At 34.9% G+C, this 20,591-nt stretch overlaps 2 protein-coding genes across 2 annotated transcripts; both read left to right on the top strand.

Annotated features, from left to right (window-relative positions):
- The first annotated feature begins 8,379 nt into the window (after positions 1-8,379).
- Positions 8,380-9,273, top strand: LOC126891246 (uncharacterized). The gene has a single exon (XM_050660427.1). The coding sequence runs from the start codon at positions 8,380-8,382 to the stop codon at positions 9,271-9,273; it is 894 nt and encodes a 297-aa protein (XP_050516384.1).
- A 7,167-nt stretch (positions 9,274-16,440) lies between these two features.
- On the top strand, positions 16,441-17,529 carry LOC126891245 (52 kDa repressor of the inhibitor of the protein kinase-like). The gene has a single exon (XM_050660426.1). It carries the CDS (start codon positions 16,441-16,443, stop codon positions 17,527-17,529), a length of 1,089 nt encoding a protein of 362 aa, XP_050516383.1.
- Positions 17,530-20,591: the final 3,062 nt, after the last annotated feature.

Raw genomic sequence — 20,591 nt, 5'->3', positions numbered from 1 at the left:
TTGTTGCAGATGGATCTAACCAAAATAAATTCTCGCTTATTGCAGAGAGAAAGCCAGTCCAAAATTTGAGGGACCTACCTGTCGGCACTCCATTTATAATTTACTCAGTAGTAAAAAGCAAGTTTGGGGAGGTTGTATTGCTTGAACTAGAAGAAAGCGTGGTTTTCCTACCGGGCAGAGTGACAGCAGACTATAAGCCATTTGTGCAAGAATTTTCTAGTCAAAAATATTCCCTAGTCTACAAAGGCGTCATCAATATTGGAAAGCAACATCCTGCATCATATTTTGAAGTTATTGAAAAGTAGAAGCAGTACACCATCCGGATAACAGTCTAGCTTTAGAGGTATGTACGCTTCGTTCTTTTTTGCTAAATATTTTATTCTTTCAATTCTCTTTTGCTAATTATTTTCCAATTCCGTTTTTGTAATGTATTTCATGCTATCTTGCAAAATAGTTTATTTTCCCATTCTCTTTTTGTCAATTATCTTCTCCATCTCAGACGGATCTTGTCAATTTATTTATTTTTCCATTCTATTTTTGACAATTATTATTTTTCATTTCAATTTTGCCATGTATTTTGTTCTCTTTTGCTAATTATTTTTGCGAAATATGTGTGCTATTAATTTTATTCTTACAATTCTGTTATGTTATATAGATTATTCTTCAATTATTTTTTTATCAATTATCTTCTTCTATTCAATTTTTGTCAGTATTTTATTCTGTGCTGGCAATTATTTCATGTTGAATGCATTAGACTAAAACAAATGTTATTGTAGGTACATCCGCTGTAAACTAACCCTCAGCAAAAACTTCAAGCTAGCAACAATCATCTGGAACAACATCATAGCATCTCTCTGAACCAACTTCAAGCTAGTAACAACATCTGAAGCCGATAGGGAAAACAATAAGTGAGTTTTCATTTTTTCCAATTATTATTATTATGAATGGCATAGGGACCATCAGTAATGACATTGTACAAAATTTAATTAAAGCGCGAGATATTTTGTTTCAAAATTATATACCGCGAGAAGCAAATATTTGGCTAAAACATATTCGGAGACATTTAACATTGTTTAATAAAGCTATTCGGTATGGAGACTTGGACGTACCAAAATTACGACAATTGCAAACAAACGTTGGACACTTAAAAACAGTCAAATTAGAAATTCAAAATTTTTCTCATCACGTGGGTGGGGGCATTAATAAACGCAGCAAAGTTAAATGGGACGATGTAACTTCATCGTTTGCAAGTCGGGTTAGAACGGGAATAATTATTAATGTAGCGCATAAGGACTTAATACAATTTTTCAGTGATTGTTTCAAGCTTTTCAAAAGGAGAATTAAAAATATTTTAAAAAAATATAATGTAATAAAATGTAATACCACCTTTTGTGGAAAGTTTATAAGAAAAGCAAATCAGGGGGGAAATAGTGAATTTAAATATTTTAATACAAAAAATGAAATCATAGACGTGGGGACAGACTTGATGTTGTGGTTCCACTCGAACGTAATTGATAAAATTATGACAAAACTAGCAGAGTTTGAGGAAAAGGGATCAGGGTGGGCTTTTGAAAAAATAATATCTTTGGAGGTTAATATTAACAAATACGAAATCGGGAATGGGGCTTCATCCTTCATTAAGCTACCAGGACAAATCAGAAATAAGCAGGCGTGTATCAATGTAAAAAACAATGATGAGGCGTGCTTTTTTTGGGGAATAGTTTCAGCGCTGTATCCCTCCAAAGCACATTCAGATCGGACTAGTTCGTATCCACATTACACAACTGTCTTAAATGTTGATGGTTTGGAAACACCAATGACTATTGGAGGCATTTCGAAATTTGAGAAACAAAATGGCATCTCTGTAAACGTGTATGGGTTGGAAATGAATGTCGCTAAAGAAAAAACATTTTACGTAACAATACCGTTAAGGTTGTGTAAAATTAAATTAACTAGACATGTAAATTTGTTGATGGTACAAGATAAATATTTTCCAAAATTAAACGATTACGAGGCACCTATTGAGGATAACGAAATTGTAGATATCAAATACCATTATTGCATGTTAAAGAATCTGTCTCGGCTTTTATCTAATCAAGCAAGCAATCATCAACATAAAATATTTGTATGCGATAGATGTCTAAATTATTTTAGCAGTTTTGACAGACTAAATGATCATGCAAAATATTGTGAGAGAATCAACGAATGCAAAGTTTCATATCCACCATATCAACATGTTGAATTTAAAAATCATGTGTATAAGCAGACAACACCCAATAAACATGTCATCATCATATTCTACACTAAATGATTGACTGTCGTAGCCGCTATCTTGAGAACACATGGTGTTGTAACTGAATACGCCGCTGTCTTGAGAACTCATCGGGTCTGTTGGAACTACGTATGCCGGTTCGTTGTTGAGAGAATTTATACTGTTCCCTTCCCCCACTCTTTGCGGTTAATTGTCATCTTTTCCAAAAAATGTATTGCTACGCGGCGGATTAAAAGGTAGATCCTTAAACTACATCTGAACTATTGATCCAACTGTTGTGTTTGCTATCCAGTCCTAACCATTTAACATACATATTGGTGCCTTTTCGTCTAAGTACTTTTTCAACCAAGTAAATGTCGGGATTTTTCGTTTTCTGCAATTCTTCTTCGTAAAAACCACCGCTAATCGGTGTACCGTGCATGTCTTCTAGCAAATACGTTATAGGATTTGTTATCTTCACTTGTACAATTCTAAATAATTCTGTAGTCCAATTGGGTGTGTAGGCCTTTTCAAATAAATGTTTTGCCTTTGATACACGTACAATATCACCAACTTTAAATTTTCGCGGGCCGGCAATCTTTAAGTAACTATAACTTTTGTGTAAAATTACTTTTTCGTTGGATTTGTTGACCTGAGATGGCTTGTATCCTGTTTTACTGTGCTTCGTATTGTTGTATTCCTCGGTGATTATCGGTAGGACATCCAGCCATTTGTATGATCCATGTAAACTGAAATATTTGTACAACTTTGCTTTCAACGTTCTAATAACTCTTTCACAAATGGCAGCCTTCTTAACCGTGTAGGTGCTGTAATGATTAATTTCATGTTTTTTCATTAAATTTTGAAAGCTTCTGTTGTAAAATTCGGTTCCCTGATCAGATTGTAGATTTTTCGGAAGTCGTCGAGTGTGGGCGAGAATGTCCGAGTAATTTCCTCACCTGTTTTAGTCTTTAGAGGGCGTGTCCAAACAAACTTTGAAAAACAGTCAATTACAACTAGTATTCGTTTGTAATTTTTATTTTGGTGTGCATAAGGACGCATTTCAGCCAAATCCATCTGCCACAAGTCATCTATTCCTTTGATTATTGTTCGTCGACGAGGATAGTTTTTGCATGACTGTTTATGCAATTCGTTCACCACCTGTTCTTTAGACATTCTTATATACGACTTTCAATTGCTTTTAGGCCAGTATCTATATTCATCGAGTGAAGATTGTCTACTACACCCTGTAATGCCGCGTTCATTTCTTTTATCTCATTTTTCATCGTCATCTCGAATACCGTAAGAGCCTCAATTTCTTCGTGTATATCAGTAGTTTTCTGCTGCAACAGCTTATGCACATTAATCTCAGAATCCTTTTTTAGTGTATTCAAATCATCTTTGATTATTTTTTGCAACTTTTGCTCGAGAAGTGGAACTGTGGTTTTATGAAGCTCTTTTCTTACTTCATTAAGGCCGATGGCTAAATCCTGTATATCATTAGTTTTTTGCTGCAACAACTTATTTACATTATTCTCCGTACCCTTTTTTACTGTATTCAAATCATCTTTGATTATTTTTTGTAACTTTTGCTCGAGAAGTGGGACTGTGGTTTTATGAAGCTCTTTTCTTACTTCATTAAGGCCGATGGCTAAATCCTGTATATCATTAGTTTTTTGCTCCAATATCGCACCATGTGCTTGAATTAATGGCAGGTGTACGTTACGCAACTCTATTATTTGTGTATCAACGTATTTTTTCGTTGCAGCATCACCATTTTCCGATGGATCCTTGACATTGGAAATTTTTACATGTTCGGCATTAATGTTTCCGTCAGAAGTATGTGGAAATGTAACTCGTGTCACCTTTTACGTGCTACCACCACCACCACAAGAATAATGACCGAATTTGTCGACGCTCATAATGGAAATGATGCTGTTATTCCCAGTTACTCTATTATATTAGCTTCTTTTAGTTCATTAATGATAGCCACGATTTCGTTGTCGTGAGATGTGTTGCCTGCGTCTTTCGAAGCCACCAAGAGTTTCAGCCGATCAACTAACTCATTGACGTCATCCCAATAAATATACTCTAAGGGTGCAGCGTTGTATGTTAAACGAGTCATCCAATTCCGTTCTGTATGTTAAACGAGAGTCATCCAACTCCGTTCCTGTGACCGTAGATGAAGATGCTGACCGAACTGTTTGCGTTCTGTGTTCGAGTTCTTTTTGTGATCGAGTTGCATGCTTTTTCATTGTTGCATCAGGTGGTTTGAATAGAGGTTTAATAATAGCATGGTATTTTTCTCCGCTGGAACCTTTAAGACGTCCTAAGGTGTCCAGATGAATCTCTGTGTTAATCAACAGTGTTTTATACTTTTGTAAATCCTCATCATTATACTGTTCTGGGTTTGGGTTGGCATAAAATAACAGGTGATATAGGCCTGGCGTACCACCTAACCTACGTTCTTCAAAATCACGTTCTCGAATTATTACTATGTCTCCATTGTTTTTGTCAAAGTTTATTCGACGTTTTCCCAATCTCCAGCCACTAATAGTATCGTAAAATGGACCATAGTTTCTATCGATTTTATCGTCTTTTATGAAATATTCTTTTATGTACTTGTGACTTATTGGAGGATAGCGGTCGATAAATTCTTCTGTGCCATCCATCGGAATCTCGTTAGAACCGGAGATTGGCTCTTGAATAATGTTTTCATCAGGAGTCGCTACTTCGGGTGCATCAAGAAATACATCCTCCTCATCCTCCTCCTCCTTTTTCACCTCTTCTTTTTTAACTTGTCTAAACTTGTTATCGATAGCATGATGTAACGTTTTTGATGATTGAGCAATATCCTTGAGAGGCTTTGAGATTGGTTTAAAAAGTTTATTTAGTGACTCATCTCGTTCTGTCTTGCCTAATTTCAATGCCAAATATTTCTTGCGAATTGCTCTAGCCAACTCGCCGACTTTCTTCTTGCGCATGGCAATGGCAACCGTATCATCTGACATTTTGTTGACGACTAAACAATTAGCTTACAATTTTATATATTTATCAAATCCTTTGCGGTATCGACCATTGTTGAGGGCAAAATCTTTCATAATTACCAGCGTGCCATACCTGTCACGCCAACATTCTGAACACATTTTTTTAATTCATCCAATGACATGTCTGGTGATACGTGTTCATCAAATATATGTTTTAAATTTATCTCGTCTTGCTTGAATAATACAATCATGTTACAATTGTCTCTTATTATCTGCTTCGGTATTTTTGAATATGTTTGGCATAAATAAGCAGCATCGATATCTTTATGTCTGCACATGGAATAATACTCGCGAATCTTCTGCTGTCCATCACATGTAACATCGTCAAATAAAAACACAAAGTTTGGTTGAGCTTCGTTGGGATCAATAATTTCATCATTGTCTTTGAATGGAAAATACCCAACACCTTTAACTTGCGCTATTACATCTTGCAGTAGTTGGTATTTCGGTTGAAAGAGGGATTTCGAATAAACATAGACATTTTTGAATTTGGCACCATTTGGATTAAATAAAAGTGATAGCATGACGTTAGTTTTTCCACATCCACTTGGGCCACAAACAATGGCTCTGAATGAGTTTGGTAATAATTTTCCATGTTTACTGGTTGTCACTTTCTGGACTATGTCCAGATTATCAATTGGCAGCGTCTGCTCTTGTTGAACCACCTGCATCGTGTGACAAGTGTAGTACATAAGTATAACAATATATTATAGATGTCACCACTTGCATGTCATCAGTCCAATGTTGGTTGTCAAAGGAGAAGGTCTCTTGAACACTCTAATTAATAAACTACCGTTTGAGTTTCATATTCCTGGTGGTTATCAGTATTGTGGACCTGGAACAAAACTAAAAAAACGTCTTGCACGCGGAGATCCAGGAATTAATCCATTAGACGCAGCTTGTAAACAGCACGATATCGCTTATTCGCATCATAAATCTCTCGAAGAACGTCACAAGGCTGATAAAGAATTGGAAGATAGGGCTTGGGAGCGATTCAAGTCTAAGGACGCTAGCTTTGGTGAAAAAAGAGCTGCTTTACTTGTAACCGGTGGAATGAAAACTAAAAGAAAGTTGGAAATGGGATGCCCTCATCGTCGTGGAAGAAAGGGACGTTATTCTTTCAATCGAGATGTTGTCTCAAAAATCGCAAAGTCCATGAAGAGAGGAGCATCGTTAAGAGATACTGCTTTGACGGCTGTACGAATAGCAAAATCGGTAATTAAAAGACTGGGCGGTCGCAAAGAAATTGATGTTCCACGAGTATTACCACTAAAATCTGGAGGTTTCCTGCCCCTCATACCTCTATTTGCAGGTCTTTCTGCTTTAGGGGCTTTAGCCGGCGGTGCAGCAGGGGTGGCGAAGACTGTGGTTGACGCAAAGAATGCTCAAAAGAAATTGGATGAAGACATACGTCATAACAAGGCGATGGAACACACCGGCTCAGGTCTGTACCTGCGTAAGAAACCCAGAGGTGGATTCGGCTTGTATTTGAAAAAAAACTTCCAATAAAGCTACCCAATCGTCCGCTGTACGACTTGGACATTGCACATTACGCAAAAATGCTTAAAATACCGCATTTTCGAGGAGTTTTCACGAATGACACTCTGCCTAGACACGGTCCTCGACAACGAGAATGTGCAATAGTTAACTTGGATGTGTCAACACATAACGGAACACATTGGGTAGCATATAGAAAGATAAACGACGACGTAGAGTATTTCGATTCATTTGGTAATTTGAAGCCGACCAAAGAACTTGTGAAATATCTGGGTGCACGTACGAAAATTTTCTATAATAACCATCAGTATCAAACTTATAATCAAATCATTTGTGGACATTTATGCTTAAAGTTTTTATATAATGGAGCATATTAAAGGCATGGAACTGCTTATGGATCATATGTTTCACAAAAAACATTTTGAAGAATTCAGTGAAGAAGAACTACAATTAATACCGCTAGATTATATTATACGAACTGTAGAACCTATAGAATTGTTATATATATGGCATAAATTGCCTGGGGAATATCGAGGAGAATGGAACTTGCAGATACTACTTCCGTGCTTCGTACATTACAACAGACCAGATTGGAGGACTCACTGGGATGGACCAGCCGATTCTCAAGCATCTTGCCATTTATGTAAACTTGCTTTAGAACAAATAAAAAATATGCGAACTTAAAATTAATTTTTATTCCACTATATAACCTATTAATCCTTTGACTTCAATCAGTCATCATGTCGCAGTTGTTGAGAGTAGTTAGTACCAATTATACATTTTCATTTCAACCTTCCACACCAATCGTGTTGGATCCGAACAAAGATTATGAAATAGCTCTTCGTGCCTTCCATTCCTACAACAGTATACCAAACATTGAAAATAACAAGTTTTATTACTACAATGACAAAAACCAATTGACAAAATTTGATTTTCCCGATGGATGTTATGAAATTGCCGATATTGAAGAGTACATACAAAAGAAACTGGCTGCTAATAATGAGCTTAAACCGGAAACGATATATAGTCTAAAACCTAACCACAACACGTTACAGTGTCAATTATTCAGCAAATATAAGATTTCGTTTAAGCAACCAGATAGTCTTGGTACAGTATTGGGATTTTCTCCGGCAATACTCAATCCTGGACGGATACATTCTTCAAATCAGCCTGTTAGGATTATTAAAGTATCTAGCATACGCTTTGAATGCAACATTAGTACCGGAGCCTTCGACGGTAACAGACCTGCTCACACGATCTACGAATTTGTCATACAATCAAATCCTGGGTACGCAATTGACGAAACTCCTCACAATTTGTTGTATTTACCCGTTGTGCCACAGCGTGAACTTACCAATATCACAGTCTTGGCTCTCGATCAAGAAGGACGACCTGTGAACTTTAGAGGAGAAGAGAGCACATTGGTGTTGGAACTTAGATCATGAGGGAAATGGGATTAGTAATAAGACCATCTACTGCTCAAAGAACATCATTAGTTGTGCAGCAGTCTAAGCGGCAACATCTTACGTTCGCAAACAAATTGTTTTTACAATCACTTGGTTTTAAACTAAAAAGATGACAACAATGTATGGAAAACGAGCACGTTCAAACAGCAACATCATAATGCCTCCAATATTTGATATTTATCGTAAGCCAATATTTGATGAATCAATTCGAAAGGCTGAATACCGAACTTATGCACCATTCATCAAATCATTCAACTCCAATAATATTGTTGAATTCAGCATTAATCAAGTTGACTCATTTTTTGAAATGAGCGAAACGTTGTTATGCATTAAAGGATCACTCGTCGATAAAGCGGGATCTGGAACAATCACGCTAGCAAATAATGTGGGTGCTTTTCTGTTCGATTCGTGTACGTACAGCGAAAGCGCACGGGAGATGGAAACAGTGCGGGATCCTGGTATCGTAAGTGCTGTACGTGCCATGACATGTTACAATCAAGAAGATTCCAAGTATATGGTTATGGCAGGTTGGAATTACCCTAATAGTCCCATTCTACACGATACTTCATTCAACATACAGATGCATCTTAAGCACATTTTTAACATTTTCAACGATTATCCAATGGTTACGTGTGGTCGTCAAACAATAAGACTAGTTCGAGCTCGAAACGACAACGATTGTTTAATTATTACAGATGCAGCTACAACAGCAAAGATTAACATCACCAACATTGAGCTCAGAGTGAAGCACATATATCCCAACGATGAAATTAAACTACAACTAATGACGTCCATTCAAGAAGATCACCCTATAGTTATTCCGTTTAGAAAGTGGGAATTGCACGAGTTGCCTACCATTACCAAAGGTGCTAGGCGTGAAGTATGGGCCGTTAAAACTAGCACATCAATTGAAAGACCACGTTATGTCATTGTTTTCTTTCAAACGGGAAAACGTAACACAATCAAAGCTGATCCTAACTTATTTGATAATGTCAGCATTCAAAGTATTTGATTATCCTTAAATGGAGAATATTTTCCAAACGAGAGAATGCAGTTTGATTTTAACAAAACTGACTAGAACGAGGCCTATTTCAACTATACCGACTTTTACCCAAGCTACATACATTCCCAACAAAAACGACCTCTACTCGATTTCTTAGCTTTTAAGAATCGTGCATTGTTCGTTATCGATTGTTCGAAACAAGAAGAAAGCATGAAAGCATCCACCGTTGACGTAAAACTCGATATTGAAGCGAATAACGGTTTTCCCGACAACACCAAGGCCTATTGTATTATTATTCACGACTGTGTAATGGAGTATTTCCCTCTCACCGAAATTGTAAAAAGTCTAAATTAGATGCATGAGGTGTCAGTAGTACACGAGCAGTCATCATGAGAGTAGCATTCGTAGATATTCAGGGATTCGATGTGGACGGGTGGTTTGTTCCCAAAGAACTTACCATCGAAATAGGTTTTAAACGAAGCCATTACATCTTTTTACCTCTGTGGTATTATAATATCACCCTGTACAAAATATGTTTAAAACTCATTCAAAGTCATTAATCCATGTAGTATCTGTTCTTGTATCAATAACCGCAAGTAACATTGAAGTGTCATGTTTTGTTATTATTTAAATGTGTATATAAACATTAACTCGGTGGAGAAAGATTATTGTACTCAGTATTTAATTGTTGTAGTAGGTCGTTACTGATATATGTAAACACATTGTTATTGTTAGTCGTTGATGGAGGTGATTGTAAATATAGTGTATTTGAACCAAGAAAGAGAGTTTTAATTAATTGGGACCAAGAAGGCAGTAACAACACAATATTTAATACATGGCTGATCCTGCAGACTAGAGGAGGTCTTCTGAAAGGAGCAGGGATGGCGGCACCAGCTTGGAAACGGAGACGGCGAAGATGGACCAGGACGAAGATGGACAGGAAACCCAGTAAAAAGACAAAGTGATAAAATGTAAGTAAGAATGTCTATCTTTATTAAAAATGCTTCCCTCGTTTTTATATTATTATTGAACATTAAATATTTAGCTTTTCTGATTTTTGAATAATTTATGAAGTATCGATTTTTTTTTTAAGAATATCTATGAATTTTGAAATATGAAGTGATTTTTGAATTGAATATTTTTATCGAAGTTTATTATATATGCTATTCTTGAATTTTTATTGAATTTTAAATCTTTATTGAATTTATTTGAAAAATCTCTATCCGATTTCGATTTTTAGTACGGTTATTTTTGAATATTTTATGGAATATCGAATTTTTTCCAAAAATTTCTATCGAAGTTTGAGATATAAACTTATTTTGAATATTTTTATCTAACTTTTGCATATGCTATTTTTGAATTTTTATTGAATTTTTGTCGAATAGGTATACTATTATTGAATTTTTATTAGCCAGTTGTTTTTATTATTGATATTTATTGATTATATAGATACATTTTCATCGATTTTGTGTTAAATTTTGTATGATATGAACCTGAATTAATAATTTTTGTGTGATAAATGATATATAAATGATTTTTTTTAATAAATAATGATTAGTGATGACATACGTTAATATAAGAGCTTAAGACAAACATTGCTATAAGCAAGAGATATATTTTTAACGAACCGACCTGATGAGTCGAGATAAGGAATTTGAAGAAGAACTATATAGATTAGAAGAAGAACTAACAATATTATAAGCTAAATATTATGAGGCAACTAGAGAAAATAAGAAACCCACTGCTCTTGTCAAATTGGGAAGGTACTAAGTGATTTATAGAAGCTTGAAAGCTTATTAGAGACCCACTCTGTGTTTTGAGAGTACCTATTTTACTCATGATTATTCGTGAATAAACAACGGCCTCAAAGCAAGAGATTGAGGTTATGAAATATGTAGAAGAATTTGAACCGCATAAAATACCTATTTCGTGTTTTGAGTTAACTATACCACCTTAATGGTGCGTACAGATCAGGGCGAAAATTCGGGTTAATATTGGCGGAGAACTAAGACATCCGAGTGAAACCTCTTTTATTAAGGTAAAACGAAGGTATCGGAGCTAGTATATGAAGTGATGATTATGATGTTATGTGAAATGATATATGAGATAAATGATATATGATTGTTATATGAAATATGTATATGAAGATGAATTATGTACACTGTAGAAGTGTTATTATGTGGAGAAAATGAAGAAATATAGTTGTAGTACCAGACAAGAAGAAGAAGAGAAAAAAAGAGAATTTTTAATAAAATATGTGGGAAAAATGAAAGAAGAAACATAAAAAATGCCAAAATAAACAAGCAAAATTAAGAAGATACTAAGCAAATAAGTAGCTAATCATTGAATTTTTGTCTAAGAATTAAAGCTGTAAATTTTTTTCTCTAAAGTAACGTAAATTATAAATAACTTATTTTTAAATATAGATAATGAATTCAGGTTAAATTTTCGCGGAAAATGGAAGTGTTTGAATTAAGGATAGACAATATCTTACAATAGTGTTAGTAGATAGTAAGCAAAGGGACACAAAAAGTGAAATTTTTAGATATTCAGCAACAGAGATTAAATCTTTATTATAGCTACAAAAGAGTTATTAGAAGTTTAGAGAAATATTAGAAATTTTTAGAGAGATTACATTTTTATTATAGGTACATTATTTTAAAGTTAGTAAGACATATATAAATAAATCAAAAGAAGACTGAAATAGGAATTATTAATAGAGTAAAGGATATATTTTTTTACTTATTCGAGTAATATTAGCTTAGCTTAGGACTTTTAGGTAGATACGAGATTTTTAGTTAGGTATTCCCCCGCTTATATGAGATGCCTATAGGCACTAAAAGACTATTTAAAAGTTAGGATCAATTTCATTCACTGTGGACACTGTTTTGATGAAGTGAATTAGTGAACGAAAAAAAAAGGACGAAAAGACACGATGTGAAAGTACGTGAACTAGTAATAGGTTATAAAATACCAGTTTTAGTATAGGGAAAATATGAACTTTTGTGTAAAATAGGAAAAAGAATATACATGTTTAGGGAAAAATTGACTGATCTGAAATGTACCATGTTACAGTTAGTTAGCATAGTTAGGAAATTTAATTTTTCAAAATAGTGTTAGGTAACCATAAACATTTTTGTAAAAGGGAAAGAGGAACATCACATTTTAAAAATATGTAATTTTAACAAAACGGGGAGGTGTGGTATTATAATATCACCCTGTACAAAATATGTTTAAAACTCATTCAAAGTCATTAATCCATGTAGTATCTGTTCTTGTATCAATAACCGCAAGTAACATTGAAGTGTCATGTTTTGTTATTATTTAAATGTGTATATAAACATTAACTCGGTGGAGAAAGATTATTGTACTCAGTATTTAATTGTTGTAGTAGGTCGTTACTGATATATGTAAACACATTGTTATTGTTAGTCGTTGATGGAGGTGATTGTAAATATAGTGTATTTGAACCAAGAAAGAGAGTTTTAATTAATTGGGACCAAGAAGGCAGTAACAACACACTATTTAATACACCTCCGAAACCATTCAATGCGCTAAGTAATGAGGACAAGAAGACTGCATCATACGTGGAGAAAAAACTATTTGGCATTCGATATTCTGATGGAGCAGTAGAATTTTCCAAACTAAATGAAATACTTGAAACCAAGTTGTTGTATGCCGCTGATTACATATATGTCCGAGGAGAACAAAAAGCAACATTTTTAAGCAAGAAATGTCACATTTTTTGAGTTTTTCCCCTTATTATTGATGTTTGCAAGTTTGAGGGTACGCCTCTTGCTACTGGAAGCGTTGGTCCTGCTACAAACCCCTGCCACGTTGTTGGACTATTTTCATGCACCGAAAGAAATATGGAGCGTCTAGGACACTGGTTTTCTTCTACTGTAATACCGTTGTAATTTTTCTATGTATAAATAAATAATTTAGAGATTTTTTTTGGTTTTTATTTAAACACCTTATTTACTGATCAAGTCTTATATTACATGAAGATTCGAATTTTCTCTATACAATTTCAACAATAATTTTTAAAATTAAGATAAATACAGATGCTAATATTACACAAGACATTGTCTTTTTCACTTTTCATATTCTCGCTGTTGGTGTTGTTGCTGGCCCCCATGGTGTAGGCTGAATACGTCTTAAGGGATATGTAGCTTGTGGTAGTTTTCTAAAGGCTTAAAGACCTTGCTGCTGCTGCTGCTGCTCTTCAGACCTCCACGTTTGCCCCTCAATATGCAGACTATCGAATTGTAATCGACTACTGTAATACCGTTGTAATTTTTCTATGTATAAATAAATAATTTAGAGATTTTTTTTGGTTTTTATTTAAACACCTTATTTACTGATCAAGTCTTATATTACATGAAGATTCGAATTTTCTCTATACAATTTCAACAATAATTTTTAAAATTAAGATAAATACAGATGCTAATATTACACAAGACATTGCAAAGACATTGTCTATTTCACTTTTCATATTCTCGCTGTTGGTGTTGTTGCTGGCCCCCATGGTGTAGGCTGAATACGTCTTAACGGATATGTAGCTTGTGGTAGTTTTCTAAAGGCGTAAAGACCTTGCTGCTGCTGCTGCTGCTCTTCAGACCTCCACGTTTGCCCCTCAATATGCAGACTATCGAATTGCCTATTAATTTGTTTTAAATCCTCATATGATTTAATATCTTTATTTAACAGGTTGAGTTTACTTTGAAATTCCATTACCCTATGTATGTACTCGATGGAATTCATACTAGTACTGATCATGTTCTGCGTGAAATCTCTCAATAAATTCCAACTTTGGAGCACACCTCCTGCGTCGAATGTCGCGTAAATGTCACATCATTCACGTTATTCACGTCACGTCATTCGCGTCACGTTATTCACGTCACGTTGTTAGGCACTATACGGAAAAGAAGAAGAAGAATTGACAGTTAATGTTGAACGTTGACAGAAGAATTGACAGTTGGCTTCTGTGTCGCCACCGCTTTCATTTGACACCCCATACGTCAAAATCGGATCATTAGCAAAGAAGATATGCTGTAATGCTTTGGCAATGTCTGTGTGTGGTTGTTTTTGTCTCAACTTATTTTCCGTACAATAACATATTTTTTCCGTTAACCACGATAACACATTTCCTGTAAAAATATGTTATTGTGGTTACCGGAAACTGATAACAGTTTATAATACTAATATATGTGGTTACATCAAGAGCGAATATAAGGGGGGGGGGCCGAGGGGGCCCGGGCCCCTCCCGAAATAAAAATAAATAAATGAAAAATGGTTGATGAAGTTAAAAAATACAAGTTAACACAAAATATTGAAGTGGATGGAGATTGATTGATTTTATGGAGATTGATATATACTGTTTGTTGTGCATGCTGGCTGTTCGGAAGGATTTATCCAAGGAGCATAACTGGTTTATAGAGCCTACACTACTATTTTATAGTGGAGATTATCATTGTCAAATGAATTCCAAAATTTTTGAAAAATATGTAATAGAAAAATGGTTAAGACATTAAACCAGAAAAAGGGGAAAAAGCTCGGACTCGGAAGTAGGTGCTAATTATGGTAACCCCTCACTTACGTCCGTGCATTATTTTCCCCTTCCTTTTTTGGGATCTCCCTAAACGGCAACTTTGCTCAGAGTCGTTCTTAACGGAGCCAGTACATTTTACTTACTACCGCTTTAATTTTAGCGATATGGCAACGCTGTGCGGAACGTTCTCGGCGCATGCTGTGTTGATTGTTTTCAGAGAAGCGTCAGTTACAAACTGCAATTAAGTGGTGTTGAGTTTGCTTTATTTGTTATTCGTTTGTTGTTATCCGTTGTTATATAGTTCAGCTCATTTCGTTATGAAGAGACAAGCTTCAATTGAAACCTTTTTTACGAAAAGGCTAAACGTAAGTGAACCTAGTGAAGTTAACTGTGCCGTTAGCAATGATGCTGCGTCTTCTGTTGTTGCTACTACGAGCACCGATCCATTTCCAGTAGCAGAGGACCGTAACCAGTTAGGCTTATTACAAGTAAGAGCAAACAAATATGATATTGGACACTATTGTCAAATCAACTCTACTCAAAGCTTAACAAATGAAGAAAAAAATTCACTGTTAGAAAATGTTTGGAAACCTCCGATTGGATATAAATTTCCTACTATTTCTAGTTCAAACCATGCTAGATCTTTTCAAATGAAATGGCTAGAAGAATTTAAGTGGTTAGCATATTCCGAGGAAAAATCTGGGTCATTTTGTAAATACTGCGTAATATTTTCTCACTCCGAAACTGTAGGAAAAGGAGACCACCAAATGTCAGGGGCATTGGTAAATAAGGCTTTCACTAATTTGAAAAAGGCAAAAGTATTTGGTAAACACGAAAAATGTACATATCACAAACGATCAATTTTGGTAGCTCAAAATACAAAATCTGTTGTAACTAAAAAATCGGAGAGTGTTATCAATCAACTAAATGCTCAAAGAATAATAGATATTAAAGAAAACAGGAAAAAGCTTATTCCTATAATAGAAAGTATAAGATTTTGCGGGAGGCAACAAATAGCACTAAGAGGCCACCGTGACAGTGGACGAATAGGCTTAGAAGAGCCAGAAAAAAATGATGGAAATTTCCGATCTTTGCTCAGATACAGGGCTAACAGTGGAGACAATGATCTAAAACTTCAATTATTGAGCAGTGGTGGTAAGAGTATGTACACAAGTTCTTTTATTCAAAATGAACTGATTAGCACGTTTGGTCATTTGATTCAAAGTCAGATTGTCACAAATGTCAGAAAATCTATTTTTTACTCTGTTTTGGCAGACGAAACAACTGACATTAGTCAAGTTGAACAGTTTTCTCTTTGTGTACGGTATGTCGACGACTCATCATATAAAATCAGAGAAGATTTCCTGACTTTTGTTCCAGTGTATGACGTTACTGGGGCAGCATTAGCTAACACAGTTTTGGATACCTTGTCAAGCTTAGGGCTTGACCTGAACAAATTGAGAGGCCAAGGGTACGATGGTGCTTCCACGATGAGAGGGCCCTTCAGAGAGGTGCAAGCGTGCATCAAACAGAAACTGCCTCTAGCGTTGTACACACACTGTTCTTCACATACCCTAAACTTATGTTTATCAGATGCAAGTAACATACCTTCTATAAAAAATTGCATGGGCGTTATTAAAGAAGTCTGCGCATTCTTCCATAAGTCAGCCAAAAGAACTGAAGTATTAAAATTAACCATTACTGAATGTTGTCCTGAACAAAAGAAAAAGAAACTTATTTCTTTATGTGAAACAAGATGGGTGGAGAGGCATGACTCGGTGCTTTTATTTAAGGAACTATTGGAACCCGTCAGTATTTCCCTTTTGAAAATTGAAGAAGAATCAAGTGACTCAGCGCCTAAGGCACACGCTCTAGGTAGTTCTATCACTCAATTTCAATTTCTTGTAAATACTTTTGTTTTGAGCCATATGCTGTCTAAAACACATAACTTATCTGAGAATCTTCAAAAAAAGAACTTAGATCTCACACAGGCTGTGAAAAATGTTTCGAATGTCTTAGATCTGCTTTCAAAAGAAAGGGAAAATGCCGATAACAACTTTAAAGTCCTGTATAGTCAAATACAGGAGCGGGCTGACAAACTTAAGATTAAAGAGGAGGTTCCTAGAATTTGCCGCCTTCAAACAGCCCGCAACAACGTTCCATACAGTACCCAAGAAGAGTACTATCGCCGAACTGTTTATTTACCTTACCTAGACGATTTTTGCAATTCGCTGAAGGAACGCTTTGAGTCTCACAAGGAAACAGTTGCATCCTTACAAAACATCCTTCCAGAATTTTTTATCAAAACTGATTTCTGTGCATTGGAACCTGCTTTCAATTCCTATGAAGAGGATTTGTCCCATAAAGAGGTTGTGGAAAGCGAGTTCATGCTGTGGAAAGAAAGGTGGAGCCAAGAGAAGTATGAAAATCTTCCCAAGTCAGCCGTAAGCTCTCTTGAAAAATGTGACCAAGATTTCTTCCCAAACATTTATGTTCTATTAAAACTGCTAGCAGTTCTGCCTGTTTCTGTGGCAACCGTGGAAAGATCGTTCTCAAGTTTAAGAAGGCTAAAAACATACTTGAGAAATAGCACTTCGGAAAATAGGCTTAATGGGCTAGCGTTGCTTTCAATCCACAGAGACTTTGCAATAAGCAATGAAGAAGTTCTTGACAAGTTTGCGAGTGTACCAAGAAACCTTGATTTTGTGTTGTAAACTTAAAATATAAAAGTTGTAATAAAGTTGTAAACTTAAAATATTAAATTAAAATAAAAATATACCAATTCTTTAAATTTTTTTTCGTGGGAGTATACCCGAACCCCCCTCTGCTTATTCCATACCCCCCCCCCGGATTCCCCGGTTATTGGGCCCCCCCAAAATATTTTCCTATATCCGCCACTGGGTTACATGTTATCATCTGACTACATCCGGACTTCTAGCATTGTGGTTCGTCATATCTTTAGCGGTTTCCTGTTGTTGCAAAAATATCGTCTGCACTCTTTCCTTATCAACCATCCACATCCGGAATGTTGATAAACAACTTGTTATTTAAAATATTTTTGTAAATAATTCAAAATATTTGATTTTTCGTAATTTGTACAAATATTATATTTTCAGCCCTATATATGATGATCGTATAGCATTTCACATTTTTATAAACTTTCAGAATGGCCATTGTCATGATGATGATTGTATAGCATTTCACATTTTTATAAACTTTCAGAATGGCCATTGTCATGTACTTCACATGTTGGTGCATACATTGCCTCTTGCCTTTTCAAAATCAACAATCTTCTTACGACCCTCTGGTCATTGTTGGTCGCTTCTTTTACTTCTTGTACATTCAACGAGCCATCGATGCCAAGGACCCTGATGGATAGGTATCACGATGGTCGAGAATCGGTATGCCGATTCGGGACCATGAATTGGTCGGGAGTCGGCATACCGATTCTGGACCAGTGGTCGGGATTCGGCATACCGATTCTGGACCACGAGTGGTCGAGATTTGGCATACCGATTCTGGACCACGAGTGGTCGGGATTCGGCGTTTCAAATTTTCCCACGGTGGTCCCGTTTCGGCCTTATTCATCTACTAAAATAATTCCGTTAAACTGAATGCACCCAGCAGTAACTCCAATGACTCCGTATCTGTTTACTATCAAAATGTGAGAGGTCTTAATACCAAAGTCGACATCTTCTCTACTAACGTTAGTGACTGTGAGTACAATGTGATCGCGCTTAGTGAAACTTGGCTAAAATCAGATGTGAACTCCAGTGAATTTTTTCCTTCTAACTACGATGTCTATCGTAATGATCGTCAACTTGATCAGTTAGGACTTACATCTGGTGGTGGAGTTTTAATTGCAGTTGATAGTACAATAGAATCGGATGTTGTAGATACATCCCACTTACATAATATTTTTCCTATGATTGACTCTTTAGTTTGTAAATGTTTTGTTCCTTTTAGCACATTTTATATAGTTGTCGTTTACATACCCCCATCTATTTCGTTAGAATATTTTGAAAATTTCCTTGAATCGTTTGAAAATTTGGATGTTTTAAACTCTGAACAAGTTATTATTGTAGGCGATTTTAATTGTCCACCATTTATTGATAATGATATGGGTGATAACAAAACTCGTTCACTAATGAATATGCTAGCTTTTTTAAATATGAAGCAGTCTAATGATATTTTAAATGGTAATTTTAGATTATTAGATTTAGTCATTAGTAATATAAACTGTAGGATTTTATACCTTTGGTATAGGGATTTTATACCTTTGGTGAATGAAGATATTTATCATCCATCTCTGTCAATTCAATTAAAGGATATTATTAAAAAACGTAATAATTTTAACTCAAATATTAAGAACAAAACATATAACTTTAAAAAAGCGAACTATCTTGACCTTTATAATAATTTTATGTATACAAATTGGAACTTTTTAGACAACTGTCTTACAGTTGATGAAGCGGTGGGAAATTTTTACAACAAATTTTATGAAATTCTTGACACACATGTTCCAGTCTATAAAAATTATAAACATCGATATCCAGTTTGGTATACGGGGGAAATTATTAAACTCATAAAAGAAAAATTCAAGCTACATAAAACTTTTAAAAGAACAAATAATATTGTTTACTACCATGAGTTTAGTAGATATAGATTAGAAATGAAACAAAAGTGCAAGGAAGCATATAGTTTATATTTACAAAATATACAGATTAAGCTGACACAAGATCCAAAATATTTTTGGTCTTTTGTTAATCATAAAAACAATACTTCTAGAATTCCAGGAAATATGTTTTATAATAATGAATCATTTGATAACTCTCAAGCAATAGTCAATGCCTTTAGTACATTTTTTAAAAGTGTTTATTCTTTACCAGATGTTAATGATGAGTCTAATTTAAATTTTGACCCGGGTACCTGGTTGGATATTAGTTGTGAACCAATAACAGAAAAGGAGATTTTGGAAGCTGGAAAATGTTAAAGAACAAATTTACGTCAGGTCCAGATACAATCCCATCATTTCTTTTTAAAGATTGTCTGCGGGTTTTAATAAAACCACTACAAACAGTTTTCAACTTAATTTTAAAAACGTCAACATTTCCGGATGCTTGGAAAATAGCTAAGGTTTGTCCTATTCACAAATCAGATAGCCGTAATATCGTGAATAATTATAGACCAATCTCTATTTTGAATAATGCTGCTAAAATCTTGGAAACCATTTTGTATAATCGTATATAGGGGAGTGCATTTAGATTTTCACTTCGGAAAAAATCAAACAAGATAAAACTTTTTGTAATTTCATTAAGAAATGTTTAATAAACAACATATCAAAAAGTTCTACTCGAGAAGTGGGTGCTTCATTTTTTATTAAACAAATGAACAGCGAAGTTAGATGTTTTTTAAATAACTCCGAAAATATAATTTTTAGAAAAAAACTGACTTGACCATTGAAAAATTCAGAAAATTTTACAAAAAAAAACCTTATATAAAGATTTTTCTAAAATTAAATCTCTAGCTTCTGTAATTTTTTATTTATAACGCTAAAGTCACCCTTCTCACACACATTGGCGCAATGTAAACTAGCGTTGGAAGAAGGGCACGGTTGAGTTTTTTAAATGTAATTCTTTAACTAATGGATCAAAAGAAATTTTACAAATTGGACATGAAAGATGATAAAATAAGCTATCTTATGGTTGTAATAAAAAGAAATAAGATGTATGGACATAAGTACGGTGTGGGCGGAAAGTGAGACTTACATGAATTT

This window comes from Diabrotica virgifera, chromosome 9 (assembly GCF_917563875.1).
Source record: "Diabrotica virgifera virgifera chromosome 9, PGI_DIABVI_V3a".
NCBI classification, from domain to species: domain Eukaryota; kingdom Metazoa; phylum Arthropoda; class Insecta; order Coleoptera; family Chrysomelidae; genus Diabrotica; species Diabrotica virgifera.
The sequence above is the reverse complement of the archived record's forward strand: the minus strand, read 5'-3'. Positions and strand labels throughout refer to the sequence as shown.